At 34.1% G+C, this 21,788-nt stretch overlaps 1 protein-coding gene across 3 annotated transcripts in view; it reads right to left on the bottom strand.

Annotated features, from left to right (window-relative positions):
- Positions 1-21,788, bottom strand: part of LOC105666959 (oocyte zinc finger protein XlCOF6) — a 41,636-nt gene that overhangs the window by 8,913 nt on the left and 10,935 nt on the right. Inside the window, exons 5-8 of one of the 3 annotated variants that reach the window (XM_048414278.1) lie at positions 21,272-21,439; positions 21,008-21,200; positions 20,670-20,933; positions 6,244-6,677 (exon numbers count right to left, since the gene is read on the bottom strand). In XM_048414278.1, the coding sequence (XP_048270235.1) occupies positions 6,609-6,677; positions 20,670-20,933; positions 21,008-21,200; positions 21,272-21,439 (694 nt within the window). In that variant the 3' untranslated portion in view covers positions 6,244-6,608. Of the gene's footprint in view, positions 1-6,243; positions 6,678-20,669; positions 20,934-21,007; positions 21,201-21,271; positions 21,440-21,788 lie in introns of those variants that run through there. The other 2 variants (XM_012319819.3, XM_048414279.1) reach the window with 2 other exon arrangements.

Below are 21,788 nucleotides of genomic sequence, written 5' to 3'. Positions count from 1 at the left end.
CACGTGCAAGGCTTGCCTGTTCACATTTATATGCATTGATACGATAATATTATATGATAATACATACCAAGTACAGACGCACTTATACATATCATTTCTAAATTACATCTCGAAAATATTAAATGCATAACCCGTCTTTGATTCGTAGGCGTGGAAGAAACTGAAGATTCTATAAAGTACTAGTTATTATTATTAATATTGTTCTTCTATGTGTTTCGGTACGGAACAGCAGCCTCCCACATCCGAACTAATAGTCAAACAAAGATATTTTACTAATAGAACCTCCGAATAAAAAAACAACTACTTTTTATAATCAAGGGAAAGGATGAAGGAAATTGTCAGTTTATTTTGATGTCTAAGGACCCCATATCTTTTTAGCCGCTAAACTACATTCAGCGTGACCCTCATCATCACTTTCATTTATTCTTTATACATATAATAATTGTAACAAGGACCCTTCGATGTAACGATACGGAATTAAATCCGTTTAGTCTTTCATCTTAGCTACAAAACAAATACTACATATTTATAATAGTAATGATAATAGTATATATGTAATAATAGTATTTGTAACAGAAAAAAACATTTGTTACTAATAGATATACTGTTTAGATAACAAAATATTCGCATAATAGAATGTTCAAATGTTAGGATATTCAAATGCGCAAAGTTTCACTGTACGTGACATTTACACAAGATATTTTGCTGAAACATTAAGAGAACTTTCTTTTAGATATCCATTAAGTGATGTAATGTCAATACTGACATTAGACTTAATGTCATACGACAGTTGTCCAACACATTTCTGGTAGACAGAACAGGATTTCCGAAGGAAAAATTTCTAAACCGTTATATCAGGTACAATAAACCGAAACAGCAATTAGCTCATTGTTCCAATTTTGCTCGACTACTTCCTTTTTGTTATCAATAATTGATTTCTTTGCACTGCTACAAAAAATCGCAATCTTGAATATTTAACCGAATCTAAATTCATGAATCCAAGGTATATCAATTCACAAGGTCGTAGCATGTAATATCAACTCATCTTGACATTAGCTATAACACTGTGATGAAAACTATATGTGATTTAAAAGAAACATGCATTTAAAAATGATGTCATATAAAAAGGTGGTATAAAAGTTTATTTATAAAAAAATGAAAGTCTGTGGAAGCAGTTATAATAAAAAAGTAGGAAAGAGAGATTAGTAAGGTATCTTTAATTGTTGGTCGGCCAATTGTAACATGAGATTCCTATGGTCACAGATAATAGAGAATTTTGAAACCAATAGATTAGAGGTGTTCAAGAATTAGAAAATGTTGAATTAGATGGGATCGAAAAATTTTTCGGGATCAAGAGTCTGGTTCCTGAAAGTATCTCGAGAGTCGAGAAATTTCCAAGAATTTCAAAAACCTGAGTCATTTTTCGAGACTAATTTAGGATACGTATTCATCCTTGTTGTATTAATACGCTATTTTACTACAATATTACTACAATAGTCTAAACTTCTTTGGTAAAATAACTTTTTTTACGTTGATATTAAAGTAATATGAAAAGATTACTTTTAATTCATCACATAAGTGTTTATAAAATAGTTTTAGACAATATGGGATTTGCGTAAACGAATCAAATTAAACATACAATGACGCATGTGAAAGTCTTTTGTCACCTAATAAATTGTAAGTGATAAATGACTACTCATAAGGAATTCTGTCATTGATTCCAAATGTCAATATAGTGTTTGTCCATTCCATAACATGGCCATATTCAACAAAACTAATTCCGAAGCGTTGTTTGCATTCTCAAAATTTTCGGGAATCCCGATAGTAGGGGTCAGAAGATAAAGAAAAGTGATAAACAATGCATACTCGCCTGTATCTCAAGAACGAAAACAGCTATAACGGCTGCATCTAGTTTGTAGCTACATCGCTCCATTATAATAATCCCAATTGTCAATAAATTTACTTGATGCAATGGCAAGGAGTTTACAACGAAGTTGAATATGAATGTAATATCAACGAGATTCAAGCGATGTGCAATAATCGAATTTTTAACACCGAAAAATACTACGCTACCGAAAATTCATCGAATTTTCAACTTTTCCCTAAATTAAAAAAGACCTTGAAAGGCATTTATTTAATATCGGGAATGAAGTCAAGATAGCTGCGAAGTATTTTATCAATAGAGTTCTTCGCTGACGGAGTGAAAAACTTGTCACACATTGACGAAATGTAGTGATTTATTGCCAATAAATTGTCGTTAACCCGACTTGATCTAATTCGTCCCAAACAATGGGTTCCTGGTATTTTCCTTTACAAAAAACAATTCCTTCTAGATATACTGCTACACTGCAATAAACTGGATCGGTATCATCGAAAGTTGTACATCTAATATCAATTCTATGATCTTCCATTCCCATTTCCAGTATATATTTCATTGCCGAATTTCTATCTTCTGTGAATCAATGGTTGAGCACTAGCTAACGACCGTAACTAAATCTCGTCGATGTTGAAATAATAAAACCGCAAAATGGGTGAACAACCTAACCAAATTAATGTTAATTTTGAACAAATTCTACGAACTTTTTATCTTCTAGACTGTACTAAAATAAGGATCGAAAATTGTCACGTGCAGAGGAACAAAAAGGGATAAGGAAGAGACGTAACAGCGAGATGGCTGGAGGAAAATATAACCAAACAGGAAATTCAATAAATTGCATAAAGAAAAGCGAAACGGAATGAAATGCAAAATACATGAGCCTTTTTATCCTATCCAAAGTTCCAACAAATGACTATAAAATTATAGGAAAAGATGATAAATTACAAACGGTCCGGAGACTTTATCATTAGTTGCAGAGCAATAAATAATTGGATTATAAATAACTTGTAATTTTTTTACTTCATTAGTTTATAGTTTTTGTCACTTCCCATTATTTTATTCGATTCAGACTCATCTTTTTCCTCTTAATAATTGTCATATAAAATATGCCAAATAGAAGTCAAAACAATAGTCAAAGAAGGATATGTACATATATCACATAAGTCCGATGTATGTACATATCCTCATAATTGTGTCTTAATCTTTTCTTCTTTCTTTTGTATTAAACTTCTTTAAATGTAAATTTAAAAAGTTATGTTTAGTTTTTACAGTGAAACTACTGGATTTACATTTACAACATGGGCGCACAATATACTACTTTTGAGATGTTTTAGAAACTTTATGATTTAATCTTTTACTCGTCAAAATCAGAAACAAGAAGCAAGAAATTATTTTATTGTTGCCGAATCCTATATCTACGGACCAGATGAATTGCTGCATGCCCGCTTTTGAACATTAAATAGCAGTATCATAAACCAGCAGCTCAGCACTTCGATGCATCGACAATCAGTAGACACGAAATTCCTCCTTGAGCCTGACCCGCGTCACCATCTTGTTAACTATTGCGACAACTTGGTGGACAAGTGCTTGTGGTCTAAGCGGACAATCCGAGGGACTAAAACGACGGTTGATTCGCTAATTGGGTCAACGTACACGTTTACCATATATTATCAAAATAAGAATACCCCAGAATATTCAAGTTTTTATACACGTGACTCATAAAATTATTCCTACTAAAACTACTCCTAGAAACATTTTATGAACACTACTGTACATAAATATTTAAACATTTCCAAATTATGTATTGCAAATATATAGGATATATTGTAAATAAAGCTCTTTAATCTAGTTTTTGCCTCTGATCTTATTGATAAAAACAATAGTTAATATTTATTAATATAAATAAAATGAAACATTAACAGTGACTGAAAATTGAATTATGACTAAATTAATTGAGATGTGTTTCCAACCATATTCTAGAAGTTTATATAGATTTTCCGAGGTGTTAGTTATTTGTTAAAAATAAATATGGATTTTCAATCAATTCAACAAAACTTCAATGTAACAAAACATTTGATCCGAGTTATAACAAGAAGTAAAGAATTAGCAAGTAGAGAAGCAATCTTCCATCATAATGTTGAAAATATAATAAAAATATCAATGCTTTGGTTAGATTGCACCAAATATCCAAATATTTTTATATGGTAGCGTATAGAGGGTGCCCCAAGTTTCAATAATCAAATTTCACCAGCGTTCTATGAGCAGAAATAAGAAAAAATGTTATATAGACAGATTCCCAAACACTTTATTATTAAGTTTTATTACAGTGAAGAAATTAATTTATGTTTCCGTCTCAAAATGCCGTCTCCCGTTTCGAATACCAGCTTGATATCATAGGGAAATGGAATTTTATTACTCTCCGATTTCATGTTTATCTTGCTTTAGTTCAGTAAATGCATCATTAATCCTTTCTACTTTTTAGTTCTTGCCTTTTCTTCTGCGATTTGACTTTTATATTATACACAATCACTTTCACTGTTCCTCACTGATAAAAGTCTATTAATTTAAGATCTGACGGTCCAAACAACCTGGCAGCCCAAATAATGTGTCTTCCCTGACCAATGAATATTTTTGTTATAACTTTTTCTGAAAGCATTTGCCGTCCTATGTTTATATGAAGTTTTTTTTCTTATTTACATTCACAGAACATACTGATCAAGTTCAATTGTTTAAATTTGGGACACCTTGTATGTTATACAAAGTATTTTAAAATTTTATTAGCATTATAACGCAACGCGATTATGATGATTACATTGGTATTTGAAACGGATCTGAAAATGTACATAGAAATTACAAGATATTTATTAGGAGTAAATTATATATTTCGCAAAGATCACCAAAATATTTGAACAGTCAATTATTTGTTATATTAATAAGCCATAATATGTAATGAGACCATCTTTATCACTAATTTTATGTTTAAGACTACTACTCACACTATATACTAATTTTACATAAAATATATGTTTGCAATGAATGTCTAATAACTTCTATATACTTTTTCGAACCAATTCCTTTTATTATTATAATCATGATGTGTGTTATTAGTTAAAAAAGTTTCGTATAATGCACATAATATATTCATTAAAAATTTTATGGCGAGTATTTATATTTAATATTTTCGAGAGTCGCTATAAATAAAATTTCAAAAGGTCCTTTTTAAATATAATTTTCAAATAGTTCTCATTTCAATCCGTCTACGTTGCGACACATCGACTTTATGGTGAACTAACGTATTGCTTTTGTATCTCGTTAGTAAGATTGATCTTTCGAGAAAGTTGCATTAGTTATTCAGCACGTGCGTGCAAATGTTACATAAGATTTTTTTGGAGATTTTTAAAACCTAAAATTACATGATGACCACAAACTGATGTTTGAATGTAAGCAAAAAAGTGCAAGAAAATTAAGGTAAACGTATATAAATAAGTATCAATGGCTAATGAATTTAGTAATGCTGAGAGAACGTTAATCAAAATCAGAAACGTGACAAAATCGAGAAAAAGCGAATATTTAAGAGATTGAAAAAATAATTGTTATAGTCAAGGCATTTATATATGTTTATATACTTATATTGCCTTTAATTGAATGTATAGAATGCATAATAAGGAAAATAAGTGTCGGAACCATTGCAATGTGATTCTGCACTCTTGGTTTGGTGGAGATTAATGTAAAAAAACTGCCGCAAAATTGATTTTGATCTTGACCTAGAATTTCAAGATCAAAAAGTTACATTTTCTGTTTGCATCGTATTCTACTCATCACTATGACCAACTTTGCAAAAGGAACCATGAGTCATAAATTAATCGTACTCTTGAAAAATTATATTAAAGTTCTATTGGTTTTTGCGGTGACGTTATTTACAATATATTTACATTTCGCAGTCAGATAAGAAATAAATAACGTGATATTAATGCAGAAACAGGGAATTCCTTAGCACATGACGTAGTCAACCATAAATAGAATGAAGCAACTAACTTCATGATTTCACATTATTATAAAGATATATGATATTATAAAACAAAAGTTGCACGGCCTTGAAAAGGATACGACATAAAGTTATTAGTTTCTTTGCGCGTGGACACGTAGAGATTTTTGATTCCAAGTTTTTTTTTAAATAATCACATTTCTCTATGCGTTGGTTAATGCATCTCGTTTGGCATAAGCAACTTAGTACTTTTTTATATGAAATAATGAGATACAAAAACCAATCCATAGAGAAATGTGATTAACTATTATGATTGTTACAACTATCATGATTATATTGATAAAATTTTAAACGATTCTAAAAATGCAAAAGTTGCAAGATATTTTAGTACAAATGTATATTTTGCAAAGGTCACAAAAGTATTTAAAAATACAATCATCCACGGTATTACTAAATCTCGGTATTCAATGGGACCATCCTTAACATTCATATGTTTATGGCGAACTATTCATACACATGGTATACCAATCTTTTACTAAGTATTAATTTGCAGCAAACTTACAGATTACAAATGCTAAGTAAATCGAAATTGCATTGACTTGGAAGATTGGAATATTGTATACCCTATTATTTAGATTTCTAAATGGATATAGGAAACATATCCAACAATCCAGCATCTGCATGACTTCATAAAATGATCGATTTGCCAGAAAGGTGTCTCATCACTGATTTTGATGGGACTTCTTTTTAACTTCCTTGTTTATACGTATAATCAGTGAGAAAAATGGAAGATATAGACGGTCGAATCTCAGTGACCTTGAAAAAATAAAAACATCTTAAAAATGGGAATAAAGAAAAATAATTTTAGCTATAATAATAAAGCTAGAAAAATAATTTTAGCTTTAATAGTGTTTATAGGAACATACTGTACTTTTAACTGAATTGCTTATTAAGGCATACGTATTTGGTTTTGAAGATATTATTTCAATTAGAACAACAAATATATCAATGGCATTTAAAAACACTTTAGCACTCAATAAGTGATATTAACACATTGTTATTACTCCTAACTACTTACTACTCCTACACATTGTTAACTACATTGTACTTCTCCATATCTGTATCATAAATTCTCCCCTTTTTCTTTCGCGGTATGTCTCTCCACGCTGCAGTTTCATATTTTTTTAAAGAATCCGGTATTCTCCGATTTACTCTTATTGTTCCCCAAAATCTAACCTTTTGCGATAATAATTTAGAAGCCAAAGTTACACTGTTGTAAAAATTATCTGCATACACATGATGCCATTCGTTCTGATATTGATCCATTTGATTTATAATGGTACTCTCCAAAATAATACTCTTTTCACAATAAAGGAAAGAATGTAAATATATCGTGTTTTCGATTCACCAATGATTCTATTGAAAATGCCATGTTTTATAGTTTTGCTCGGATTGTAAACTCGGAAGCGAAGTCTCCTCTCTATGGGATTATGCCTTCATCAAGTGATAGATATGATTTTAAATTTATTACGAAATAATCTAGAATTTCCTGCACTTTTATTAGCCTGTTGTCATTTGGACGAATAACTGTGTTATTAAAGAAACGGAGGAAAATACAAATTTGTAAAAACCGACGTCTACTCATAATATTGTCAAAAACTAGAGTTTCTATCAGTGAATTTGTGGACCAATCTTATTTTTCCTAATTTCCATAATTATTATGAGGACAAATACTTTCTTCATTTCCGGAACTGTGATATCGATTCATTTAGATTTATGTGCAGAATTTTTATATCTGTGGCTATTTGCATTATGATAACGATTTATTTCGAGGACAATTTTTTCAAATAAATTATCTCCAACGAATAAAGACTGTAATAATTTGAGGATTATTTGGAAAAATTTTCACTCCAGTGACACCTTCGAATTGTTCGTTACGTTTTTCTGGATCAAGTTCCGATCAATCCGCATTATTCTCTTCTATTTCTGTTTCTTCTTCATTTGATAGTAACGATGAAAGTGTAACGTAAATCACGTCAGAGACCAGGACACACACACCGCGGGCAGGATGATGTCACGATCGGCATACTTCGAACCCGATGGACCGATGATGGAGACAAAGATGTGGCGGCCTTGGCGACAATGTATATTGCCGAAGTGCCTAAAGAGTCATCTATGTCCTAACGGTCCTTCCACCGAATGTTCTAGCAACGGTCGTAGCAACGGTCACGTACGCCTGCAGGATAGTGGAGATAATGGGGGATGACAAACAAAGAAGAAACAAATGCCACCGAAAGTAAAAATATTGTAAGAGCCTCAGTCTCGAACGGTCACGCCTAGAGCTCAGAAGTGTCTTATACTTGTATAAACGAAATAAGAATAAAGTGTTCTCCTTCCTAATAAAATTTCTTTTTATTTTTACGTGACAAAAGCATACGTAACACACGCACTTTTCGTCATGCCGGCCCAATATCAGAGTCTTCACTGTTATATTCATCATCAACAATTTCTGATAAAATCTTCACAATATCATCTCCTTCGAAAGTAATTCTTCCTCCATTTAAGGATTTTTAGGAAAACATAAGAAATAAAATTTTTACTATTCAAACACAGGAAACCACAGGCTGTTGAGAGACACATGCGATAGTTGCGGAGTCCAAGGAAAGACTATTTTACTCTCGTTCTGTCGATGCATAGTCATTTTATCAACCATAAAGAAATATCTTTTATCGTGTTATAAACAGAGTTATTACGATCTGAAGTAAAGTCCAACCGTCGAATCCGTAGTTTATCTCTCTAGCGTATACATAAGTCTTGGTATCAATCATCGCAACATATAACAGAAAGTTAAATCCATAAACAATTTTTTCAATTCGTGAGACATCTAGCATAGCCTTTTTTAAAAGAAATTGAACCATTTATAATATCTTATAAATTTATTTTGAGACAAATATACGAAGATACCTGATGACATGTTTTCGCATCATCCGTACCCAAGTATAGAACTTGAATAATGCATTTATACTATGATGTATCATCCGTCGCCAATGTGTTATAATTTAAGGATTTTACAATTCTATAATCCATGATGTTACCCTGCTATATATTTCTGTCTCTCTTGTTTTTCCTCTTTTTAGCAATGAACTATTAGGTCATCCCATAAGTTCGCGCCGACTTTTGTGTATACATTTCATGTGTCGATTTATAAACATACGGCGATAAGGGACCAATGCACTTGAGCTCAGCTGATCGGGAACAGGCTAGAGCAGATTTTCGTGGGTATAAGATCGTAATATAGTGAACACAGTGACTTCTAACAGTAAAAAATCATGAGTGAAATGCGTATCCGGAGTTTCCTGGTGAGTGCCGAAGCGTGCGGAAGTGTGTCCAGTGCCCTGTGAAGTTCACAAAACTAGATCAATGATGGCCCAATCATCCCAAACGGGCTCTACGGAGCTCAGTTACAACAGCGTCGCTCTTCCTCCCCAGTGGCAAAGGGGCAAAACATCCCTCTTTGCAAACGATCCGCACACAAAGAAACGCAAGCTGGAAGCATTCAAGACGAATGCGAAAAAGAGTCAAACCAACTCAACAGCTAGCCAAGTGAACACCCACAACAGGTTCGCGATACTGGAGGCAACAGAAGACGCTATGGACATAACCGAAGCGGTAAATACACAACATACCCAAAAAACTCCCCCTCACCCGCCAATCTTCATTGACGATATCATTGACATTCAAACAATGACAAAGAATATCGAAAAAGAAATCAGCAAGGAGGAATATAAATTGAAAATCAGCAACAACGGTGTAAAAATCCTGCCGACCAACCCAGACGCCTATAGAAAATTAACAAAGTTGTTAAAAACCAAACTTCCACACTTACTAGCTCAAGCAAGAAAAACCATTTCGTGTGGTGCTAAGCAATATCGACCACTCAGCCGATCTAGATGAACTAAAGTTCGAACTGTTAAAGCACGGTCACGAAGTAACTAACATCAGCAACATAAGGCACAGAATCACAAAAAAACCCACTATCGCTATTTTTCACAGACATAAAACAAAAAAAAAAAATAACAAAGATATCTACAAAGTCAACCGGCTGATGAACTCTATAATTAAGATCGAACCACCCTTTGTAAAGAAAGAGATAGTACAATGCAAAATTACACACACGCAGAAATACTGCAACCATAATTTCCGGTGCGTAAAATGTGCAAGAAGTCACCCCACTGACCAATGCACTAAATCCCCAGAAACCCCCGCGAAGTGCATCCACTGTCAAGGAGAGCATCCTGCGAACTACAAAGGATGCTCAGCCTATAAAACGCTATACAATAATAAGTACCCTAAACCAAGACATAAGGAGATAACCAAACAAGAACCTAGACCCCAAAAATTCTTCACACCATCAATCTCCTATGCCCAGGCAGCACAAGGAAATATAAACGATTTGAAAACTCACTGTGGACACTCAGAAAATAATGTTCCCACCCTACAAAACACAGGCAACTTCACCAGACTCGAAAAAAAAATCGAGAAGCAAAGAGAGCAAATTAACAACTTGCTCTCACTACTTACACTTTTCATGGATAAATTAATACGCATAGAAGCAAAATAAGACCAATGCGTATAGCTCTGTGGAACGCCAACGGTCTAGCTCAGCACAAATTTGAACTAGAACTCTTCTTAAAACAACAGCAAATCGACGTAATGCTCATATCTGAAACCCACTTCACCGACAAAAACCACCTCAAAATACACGGCTACAACTTCTACCATACCCAACACCCCAGTGGAAAGGCACACGGCGGCACCAGAATCATCATCAAATCCAGCATTAAGCATTACGAGCTTCCATCATTCCAGAAAGACTACCTTCAAGCCACAGGCGTAGCAATAGAAGACTGCCATGGTACAATCACCACTTCAGCAGTATACTGCCCTCCCAAACACTCGATTGTGAAAGAGAACTTCGACAGCTTCCTTGACGCCCTAGGCAATAGATTCATAGCTAGAGGAGACTATAACGACAAGCATACGCAATGGGGCTGCAGACTTGTCACAGCAAGAGGCAAAAACCTCTTGAAAAGCATAACCACCAACAATCACAACTACCTCACCACATATGAACCTACATACTGGCCCACGGACACTAACAAAATTCTCGATTTACTCCACTTTTTCATAACCAAAAATATCTCACCTAGATATGTCCAAATCAACTCCTCGGCTGAACTCTCTTCCGACCATTCCCCCGTAATAGCAACAGTCAGTTCAGCAATAATCGAAAACCCACCTAATGGCCTTATTCACAACCAACTCACCAACTGGCAGCTCTTTAGAGAAGTCTTTAATCACTCAACCTCTGCCTCAATTTCACTAAAAGCAAAGGAAGATATTGAAACAGCCACAGAATACATAAACGTGAGCATAATAAACGCTATCCGTTCCTCAGCACCTACTGAGACTTCTATCAGCAAACACGAATATCCCCATTACATATTAAACAAAATCACAGAAAAACGAAGACTAAGAAAAGTATGGCGGACCCATAGAACACCGGACAACAAACGCAAACTAAACAACGCAACCAGGAAGTTAACCAAAATCATTAAAAAATACAAAAATGACTGTTTCCTAAAGCATCTCGTCAATTTGTCCCCGTCTGCCGACTCCAACTACTCGCTATGGAAGGCTTCCAGGAAACTCACGCGTCCCCCCCAAATAATCACTCCAATTCGCTGTCTGCAAGGCGGATCGGCACGAAGCGCTATAGAAAAAGCCAAGCTATTCGCTAACTACCTATCCAACGTTTTTAAACCTCATTCCTCCAATACCACTCCGGAAATAACAGAATACCTGCATTCTCCCTTCCAAATGTCTCCCCCCATTAAACCTTTCACTTCTCTAGAGGTCACTGAATTAATCCATCGACTGAACCCCGGGAAAGCACCGGGACATGATCAAATAAGTAATAAAGCAATTAAGGAACTACCCATAAAAGGGATTGCACTCATTTCTGCAATCTTCAACGTAATTCTTCGCCTTGAATACTATCCCAAAACCTGGAAATCGTCACTGATTACGCTCATCCCAAAACCCGGAAAACCAATACACGAAACTAGCTCGTATCGCCCAATTAGTCTTCTACATACTTTGTCAAAACTATTCGAAAAGTTGCTAACGAATCGATTCCTTCCACTCCTAGAGGATCTGAAAACCCTGCCAGATCATCAATTTGACTTTCGGAAGCAGCATTCCACAATAGAGCAAATCCACCGAATAACACACAATATCAGCCAAACCCTCGAAAAGAAAAAATACTGCTCAGCGGTAATCCTTGATATTCAACAGACATTCGACATAGTATGGCACGAAGGGCTTCTTTACAAACTTAAAAAAGGTCCTACCACACACTTACTACTCTATCCTAAAGTCCTACCTAACCAATAGGCAATTCATGGTTAAATACGCAGACGCCATTACCACAACTTTCCCAATAGAAACGGGCATACCCCATGGCAGTGTCCTTGGACCCCTTCTGTTCTCCTTCTACAATGCCGATTTACCAATATCAACTGAAATAACTTTAGCAACATTTGCCGACGACACAGCGCTATGTCCCAATAGTAGCCTCATCCACTCTCCAGCGAGGTCTCGACTCAATGGAAAAGTGGTTCCATAAATGGGGCTTCAAAATTAATGAAAAAAAATCCACACATGTAACCTTCACAATGCAAAAACAAATCTGCCCACTGGTCTCCATTAACAATATAACAGTTCCTAACAAGGACACAGTCAGATACCTGGGCATGACTCTGGACAGGAGATTAACATGGAAACGACATTTCGTAGACAAATCTAAACAACTCAGGGACAAACTCAAAAAATTTTATTGGCTCATTGGCCGACGCTCCAAGCTAAACATACAGAACAAAATAACCCTTTACAAGGCCGTAATAAAACCTGTCTGGACCTACGGAATCCAACTATGGGGAACAGCAAGTAATTCCAACATTGAAATACTCTAACGCTTCCAATCGAAAACGCTAAGATCCCTAATAAATGCACCCTGGTATCTTACCAACGAAACAATCCACCGTGATCTCAAGATACCTACAGTCAAAGATGAAATACACAAGTCCAGAAGCAGATATAGCACAAGAGTCAACAACCACCACAACCCAATAGCCACCCAACTACTTGACACGACGCACCAGATCTGTAGACTAAAAAGAACATACCCTTTAGATTAAATCCTTAGATCCTACTAGAACCAACAATATAAACTATTATAAACCATGTCATTGTATCACGCCAAATGAAGTTACTGAAAATTCTCAATGAGAATTTATTGTAAATATTCTAACAAATAAAAAAAAAATGTGTATCCGTTTTCGACATCTCATGTTATATGAATTTCGGAAAGGAAGTTCTGTAACAATTGCCACGAAAAACATATGTGCTGTTTACGGAGAAAATGCGCTTTCATCTCGCACCTGTAGTTAGTGGTTCCAACGTTTCAGAACTGGGAATTTCTGTTTAGAAGACGAGGAACGCTCCGGGCGTCTTCCTCAGACAGACGAAGATAAAATTCAGGATCTTGTTGAAAAATCACGAAGTTTGACAGTTCAAGAGAAGTCAAATGTTCTGAAAATACCTAAGACAACGATTCATAGGTGTTTAAAAAAAATGGGGATGGTGTCAAAGTTGAACGTTTGGGTGCCCCATGAACTTACGGAACGGAACCGTCTGGACCGAACGACAGCATGCAATGTCATTACTTGCGCATAATAAACACGAGCCATTCCTTAAACGCCTAGTAACTGGTGATGAAAAATGGATACTTTACGAAAACCCTGAATGGAAACGTAGCTGGTCCCAACGAAATCAGCCATCTCAACGCTGTGCAAAACCGGGGTTACATCCACGTAAAGTTCTTTTGTGTGTATGGTGGGACTATAAAGGAATACTCTATTCTGAACTTTTATCTAGTGGTGATACCATTAATTCAGACAAATATTGCACTCAGTTAGAAAAATTAAGGGAAGCACTAGCTGAAAAACGACCAGGTTTAGTGAATAGGAACAACGTTATCTTCCATCACGACAACGCTAGACCGCATGTCGCGAAAAGCGTTACAAAAAAATTGTCTGAATTTAATTGAGAAATTTTACCACATCCCCCATATTCCCCAGAAATTTTCCCATCTGATTACCACCTGTTCAGAGCATTACAACACTTTTTAGTAGGTAAAAAATTCGAAAATATTGACATTCTCAAAAATAGCTTAGAAAATTATTTTATAGAAAAACAAGAGAACTTTTATCGAGACGGAATAATGGCCCTACCAGAAAAATGGGAAGAAGTTGTACAACGAGAGGGGGATTACATTTTTTCATGAAACTGAAAGGTATGTAAACAATCTTAACATATATAACCGCTCGAAAAACGGCACGAACTTATGGGATGACCTAATATTTTCTTTCTTCCTTGATGATGACATTAAACCATTTTGAGTTTAATAGCAAAACTGGCTTTAATTTACTACAAATTGAATGCCGACATGTGTATATGGTTTCACTGAAATGTTGATCTCAAGAAGAAAGGTACAAATTCTACAACCTCTGCCTAAAGTCCGTTTTAAAGAAGGGCATAAATGTTGATCTAGATTTGATAAAATTGCAATCAGCAACTCCATCGTATAATGAAGAACCGCAGATATCAAGAAATATATGGAAAGGTACAAATTACCTTATTCCCATCTTTATCTTGAGTTATATAGGTTTTACTCTTTTAGCAACAACATGCACACGTAATGTGTAAGTTCCGATCGACAATCTCCTTGTGACACACATCAGTTAATATAATACTATTGTCGGGGCACACATACACACAACATGACTCGCAATATATGTTAATATATATAAAAATATATTAGTCAATAAATAATAATTATACTAATATAATTTAACTATACTAGATCTTGCAATAACGTTGCCGGTTGCGGATTTATTTACTTTTAACTAACGCTTTCTATGTTACTCTTTTAATCCAGCTGGAGGTGAGACTTGCACAATCTGTGGCGTCCTCTTTAAGACCGATATTTCCATAAGAATGACATATTTGCATTCACAATAATGAACAATTTACATTAAAAATATAATGGGTTTCCATAAGCCACTAACTTTTTAAAGTTTTCCTACCTCCTTCCCTTTTTAAAAAGGTTTCCTATTTTTACCAAGATTGCCACTAGTCTTTTTATATTTCCCACTGTTTATATATCTACAAGGCAATTAAAAAATCCCATTAAAATCAGTGATAAGTCACTTTTCCTGTAAACAGCGACTGTTATCCATGTGAACTTGATTTTTTGTTACCTCCTTTCAAATTGCTCTATTTAAGAAAAATGTTTTACATAAGGAGATTTAAAGAATTAAAGGAAGGTTTTCTTTAAATCAATCCAAGAATGAGCTTTAGCCTTTTCATGTGGATTAAAATGACGATATGTTGCATTAACTATGTTGTAAATTTTGAAAAAAGGATTGTTTTACCATTTTAGTAGATTTTCCATATAATTTTTTAATCAATTAATATTTATACCTGTATCGTTGTAACAATTATAAATCTTAACAATTTTTAGTTTTCGGCTCGTATGGGATCCACAGTGAAAGAGTTGATATTAGAGGTGTACAGATCGTCCCAAGTATCGGGATCCGAAACTTCGAGACGGGCCGATAGAAATTCGAACAGAATCAGCCCCGATTTATATAAATTCATATTGCTCCGACTCCCGAAAGTTTTGGGATCCCCAATCATGACTTGGGTACAAGCTTGAATGAACAGTCTAACTTTGGATCGGCTCGGTAAGAATCGAACCATTAAGAAAAAATAGATAGGAATGCTTCTTGCATGCTAATTTAACACTATAAAACATTGAATTTGTTGGTGAATCTGTGAAACAGTTACGTCCTTTCCGGTTTCCATAATTTTTTAATATATTGAAAATCTCCAAATTTTAGACAATTTTTTCCTGTACATATAACTGTCGGTTGATCATAGTTTCGAAATATTCGCAAAAAATTATCAATACCACTAGAGTAAATTGCGCTTATAATTGTGCGTCCATAATGGTATACGCATTAGCATTGATTGCTGACCGCCCCTCTTTTTTTATATAGTTTATATAAACAAAGGTTGAGCCATAAAGACCTGTGCACAACTGCATATATGAGACTGTAAGAAATGTCTGCTATGATTTAATTAAAAATGAATATCATCAATCTGTTGTGTTTGGATTTGGGTTACTTTTCTCAATCCAGTCGCCATAAGGCGATCAGTAACGCTAGCACAAACAATAAAAATTTTTCTAGTTCATAAAATAATGTCAATTATTTACCCCCTATTACTTTTATAATTAGTTTGTTATTATTCTATGCAAGCGTTCGCCACAAACGGGGCGGATTGAAAAACCTACCCTAAAACCAAACCTAATATAGTGATGATATTTATTTTTATTTGAGGTATAACAAACATTTCTTACAGTCTCACATATGCAGTTGTACAGAAGTAATACAACCAGTGTGCCTTCAGTTGTTTATATTTTTCTCTTTTTTATTTTAGCTTTGTCCTCTATGTAAAGTTATTAAAGAATTTTGTAATTAATTTAGAAATATTATCAAAATAAAAATAATTCTTTCAAATTTTAAATCTGGTGTTTATTCATCTAAGGCTTATCATCACCATTTTTTATATATATTCTCTTAATAATTTTATTTTGGGCTCTCAAACCAATTCCATCTGACCTTTGTCGAGTAGATGTGAATTTTGATCGGTTTCCACACCCCTCGAAAATGAGAATGAGGAACATTGAGCGAGTATGAAATGGTCAAGAAATGTACTTTAAATTCGTTCAGATGTAATCATGTTTAGTGTCACACTCATCAAAAAACATAAGCAATTTCGTTGATGTATATGATCTCAGAACTCTAAATTTAAAAGCATAAAAATTGTATTTTTTATAATCTGATGATTCAATAGTAACTAGCAATGAGATATCGTCGGCCAGCAGTTAGAGATAACGCGGTTATTCTCTCCCAAGGAGCAGTTCTAAGAATTCATAGGGTAACTCTAATCCTATGCCTATTAAGATGAAAATACATCTATTATAGTATCGTGGACAAAAGGCCTAAGATATCGACCGAACCGTAAACAATGTCGCGAGAGCCGCGGCATCGTCGGGTACATCAATGTGTCGTCGGTCCTTTCAAGTGAATAGTTTCGTGGAAAAGGCCTGCGTGATCCTGGCCACGGGCGTTTTCGGGACACGTGCGCGATAGGGCGGGAAAAGGCAAAGAGATGACAGAGTTAGTTGAGAAGCCGGCGAGAACGAATGCAAAAGGCGTACAGTGTGAGTGTGAGTTGAGAAGCGAGAGCGTGCGAGTGCAGAAGCCGAAGACTAGAGTTGTAGAGTTGAGAGAGTCAGTGAGAGTTGTAGAGTTGTAGAGTTGCTAGCGTTGTAGAGAGATTGAGTTGTAGAGTTACAGAGTTGCGAGAGTGATTTGAGTGGAATAAGATTTTTGCGTTTAGTTCAAGTTGAACATTTATCGTTCTCTATCCAATTAATCTTTGTCATTTTTATTTGTCTTAAATAAACAGTATTAGGAGAATTTTACAAATCTAAATTATCCTAATCCTATCCTTTTTCCGATACTACACTGTTAATCGAGAATTATTCCATATTATATACATATTACATATATTATTACAAATATGTATGTAATATATATAATACATATGCATATGTTACATATACATATTATATGCTATGGGTTACATATATATATTATATATATATGTATGTATATATATATGTATATATATATATAATATATATAATATATATATGTCGGAGATGGAAGGACACCGGAGCCTTCCCTTTGGAACTTTGGGAAAACTCCTTAATACTGTAATCTAGATTCTACCATAGCCGTAATTAAGCAATTGTCGTCATTCAATCCAATTGTATTTGTTCGAGATTTATGATAGTGAGCTTGGACTCGAGGCGACAACCAATTGCCGAACGTAGCTGCGGTCAAGGGATGAACATTTTGACTAACAAAGGCATGAAGTAATTCTATAGCTCTCCTTAAAAGAAATAATTGTAGCGACACTCGACAGTAAACATCCCAACGGTTTCTGTCCCGTGGCTCGCCACACGCAGACTCTATTCTTCGAGTAAGATGATTGCCAGATGTCAACGCATCTCCACAGTATATGTTTAGCTAGCCTGAGGACCCGTTATAAATCTTAAGATTTAGTTAACTAAAGTCCTTCAAACAGACAAATAGTCTTTGTCCCATCTACGGGAAAATATGAGAAACCTATTTTTCCACGAACAACGCTTCCCGCTAGCAACTTTCTCTTAAGGGCGGCTAGCACCCTTGCCTAACCACCAACATGGAAATTGATCAATTAACAGTAACGTCAATTTCCCTCACTTTCCGAATGAAGACTTTTCTCCACGAATCCGATGAGCTCGTGTCCTTAGACACACCCCATATAGTTTTCCTCGACAGCGTCACCGTGACGGAGAGTCACTCTCCTGTATGATCTCAATAACGATTCAAGTAACTCTCAGATACGTAATGATTGCTCTGTGCATTAACCTCGAGTACAACTTAGACACTCACGAAGGATAAAGTTCGGCATCCCGTTGACCGCGGATTCGTTATTGAGCCTAGGATCATTAGATCATTAGGATCATTGTCATTAGCTTCTCAAGTATCTAATTATCGCGATCACTTGTCAAATTCTATCATAATCATATTTGCACTAGTAAATACCTCTTCTATTGCATAATCATAACGATTCGTTTCACGCCTTTAACCCTAACTCTAATCTTAACGTCAACCCGATATATATCATATTATATACATATTACATACTATATGTTACATATGTAACATATATATATATATATATTACATGTCATATAATATGTATATACATATTATATACTAAATATTACATATATATGTATGTGCATGTATATATTTATATACCATCTATATCCTACATAGGAACAATATCTACTTCAAATAACAAATCACATAATTAATATGAGATTATTACTGCAACGGCATCCGCTTTCGAGTTAACTAGCAAAATCTGTATTTAGGAATAATATCCCCTTATCTTCATAATGATGTTCAGAATAAAGTGTTACTTTCAAATAGAGTCCAAATATGATAGTGAAAAGATAACATGTTGCTTCACTTTAATACATTTTCTAAAGCTTTAACACTAAAATATCTTTGGAAACTATCCAAAAGATAGAAATTAAATTAAATTTTTATTTGTTTAGTTTTTCAATTCAATTTTTAATTCTTGTATGATTTGTCAGTAAGTGAATATGTATATCTAAAATTTAGAATAAGTAGCGGATTTAAATTGTTATCATTTAAATAAACTCATACTTTAACCCTTTGCACTCGGAGCATCTTGGACGTTACCTACCAGCAATTCGACGCCACTTTATTGCGAAAACGTGAACCTAAGAATCAATATATTATATAGTATAGCTTTGGAACCAAGTATTGTAATGATATTTGATTTACATGAAATTGTACACGTTGAGGATCATATTTTTGCCACAAAATGAAAATTTTATTCCTTATAATTTTCTACAGTATGATAAATTTTGAAGCAATTCGCAGTATGCACTGCAGGTTGGTTTATACATGTTTCACAATAATAAGTTGTTTGACGTCTTCCACTCAGTGTCTTCCTATCAGAACAAACAATACAGTCCAGTTTTTTTTTCTCTTACATTAAGAATATGTAATTTGCTGTTCAGTCTATTATCCGACAAAGATGTGAGTGAATATGTTCTTGATTCCCGAAAATTACCTCTCAACTGATTTATAAGACTTTTGACAAACTTGTAATGTGTCATTGATTTTTTATTTTTTCTTCTTTCTGAGGTAAATTACGAAACCACAAAATTATATTTACCAAAAGAGTATTACATTTCCGATTTCCTGACTTATTAGTACAAGGATCTATCCGTAACGCTCGACGCTTCAATATGAACTGAGTTCAGCTTTGAAAATCTTTTTCTCCAGTTTTAGACTTGTTTACTTATATCCTCAAATATCACTATACAATGCCAGGTATACTTGTATACCAACCTTTCTTCTACAACTCATCCTTAACGCTCTTTTCAAGTGGAGTAGAGAAGCGCTCGAACCATCGTGAATGCACTTCTCACGTTCTCTTCTGACGTAAAATCTACTGATATTTTTTTCATATATCTTGGCAATTGTACCATATTTAGATTTTCTTCCTTATGCTATTTCAACAGAAAACTTCAGGGAAACATGCATTTCTCAGAAAGTTGCGGTGGAATGAGTTCATCCTCTGTAATCACTAATAAGCTTTGATATCCTCTCAGAGAAGACATCCGAGTGGTATGTGAGACTTACGATGTCCCCTTTGAAAAAACATCCGAGTGCAAAGGGTTAAGAATTGAATTTCAAAATTCGTAATGCTTATATCATAAAAACGAAACTTCAGACTATAAAATGGAATAAAAATCAAGGCTTACTTTTTTTCATACTCCTTAATGCTTATAAATTGTTGAGGATACTCCATTAAAAATGTAATGAAATTTGTTGCACATTTATATCAATTTGTAATATCATTTTAAATTCATCTTTGAAATAAGTTTCATATGTTACATAATGCCACATATATTTTTATACTATGAACTATAATACTAGATCAAATACAATAACTTCTTACATGTACAGTTGATGATTCCGTAGGGGATATAGAAAGTGAATGTTCTGAAGCATTTGAGTGATCTGCTTGTGACTGTTCTGATTGTTGCTCTGGTAATTGCTGCTGTGATTGTATCTGTTGAGATTGTGACAAATGCTTTGCATGAGATGTATTAATTCCATGCCTACGTTTCATATGCTTATTATAATTTGGCCAATTTGTAAAATGATGTTGACATTCTAAACAACTATATGGACGTTCGCCAGTATGTTGTCTTCTGTGTGTCTGAAAATAAATTTTAAAATGATATTATTTTTTGCTTTTTAAATAATACTGTATTAGTCATTTAATTAACTTACAGTTAATATTCCTTTAAATCGAAAACATTTACCGCAAAATTCACATGTAAATGGCATTGCACCAGTATGTATTCTGTGATGTTCCCTTAAGGTACCTTTTTCTCTAAAAGTTCTTCCACATACAGCACATTGATGTGGTTTAGCACCTGTATGAACTGTCTCATGTTTTTTCAACTGTAGTGGTGTTTTGAAACTGCAAATAACATTAAATATGTAAACATAGTTACAAGTAAGTTATAAATTATATTTTTTTAATAAACATACGCTTTTGAACATTGACTGCAATTATATGGCTTATCTGCAGAGTGAGTTAAAAAATGGGCTTCTAGATTTCCTTTCTGAATAAAGCTCTTGCCACACTGATCACATGTAAAATTTCTAACACCAGAATGGATACGTTTATGTGTGACTAAATTTGGTTTTGTTGAAAATCTGAAAAACTTCTTTTATTACTCGCATACTACTAGTACTTTACTTATATATCACCCAAGTGTAATGCTAAAATACATGAGGTACTAAAATTATAATTTTGAAGTTCAAGGCCAAATTTTTTTTATTGTATTCTCACAAAAAGGATAATATGTATTACAATAAAAAATAATTTGGTATTTACAGCTTAATTGACTCTTGGACTGGTAATATTTACAATATTATTATTTATATTTTGTCAGCTTACTTTTATTAAAACAATTCAGAAGATGAAAATTTGGACAAGTTTATGTACATTCAAAAATTAAAATATAGAACAAAGCAACTCCTTCCAAATGTAAGCTTCAATCAA

Source organism: Bombus terrestris, unplaced genomic scaffold (genome assembly GCF_910591885.1).
Source record: "Bombus terrestris unplaced genomic scaffold, iyBomTerr1.2, whole genome shotgun sequence".
Classification (NCBI taxonomy): Eukaryota; Metazoa; Arthropoda; class Insecta; order Hymenoptera; family Apidae; genus Bombus; species Bombus terrestris.
The sequence above is the reverse complement of the archived record's forward strand: the minus strand, read 5'-3'. Positions and strand labels throughout refer to the sequence as shown.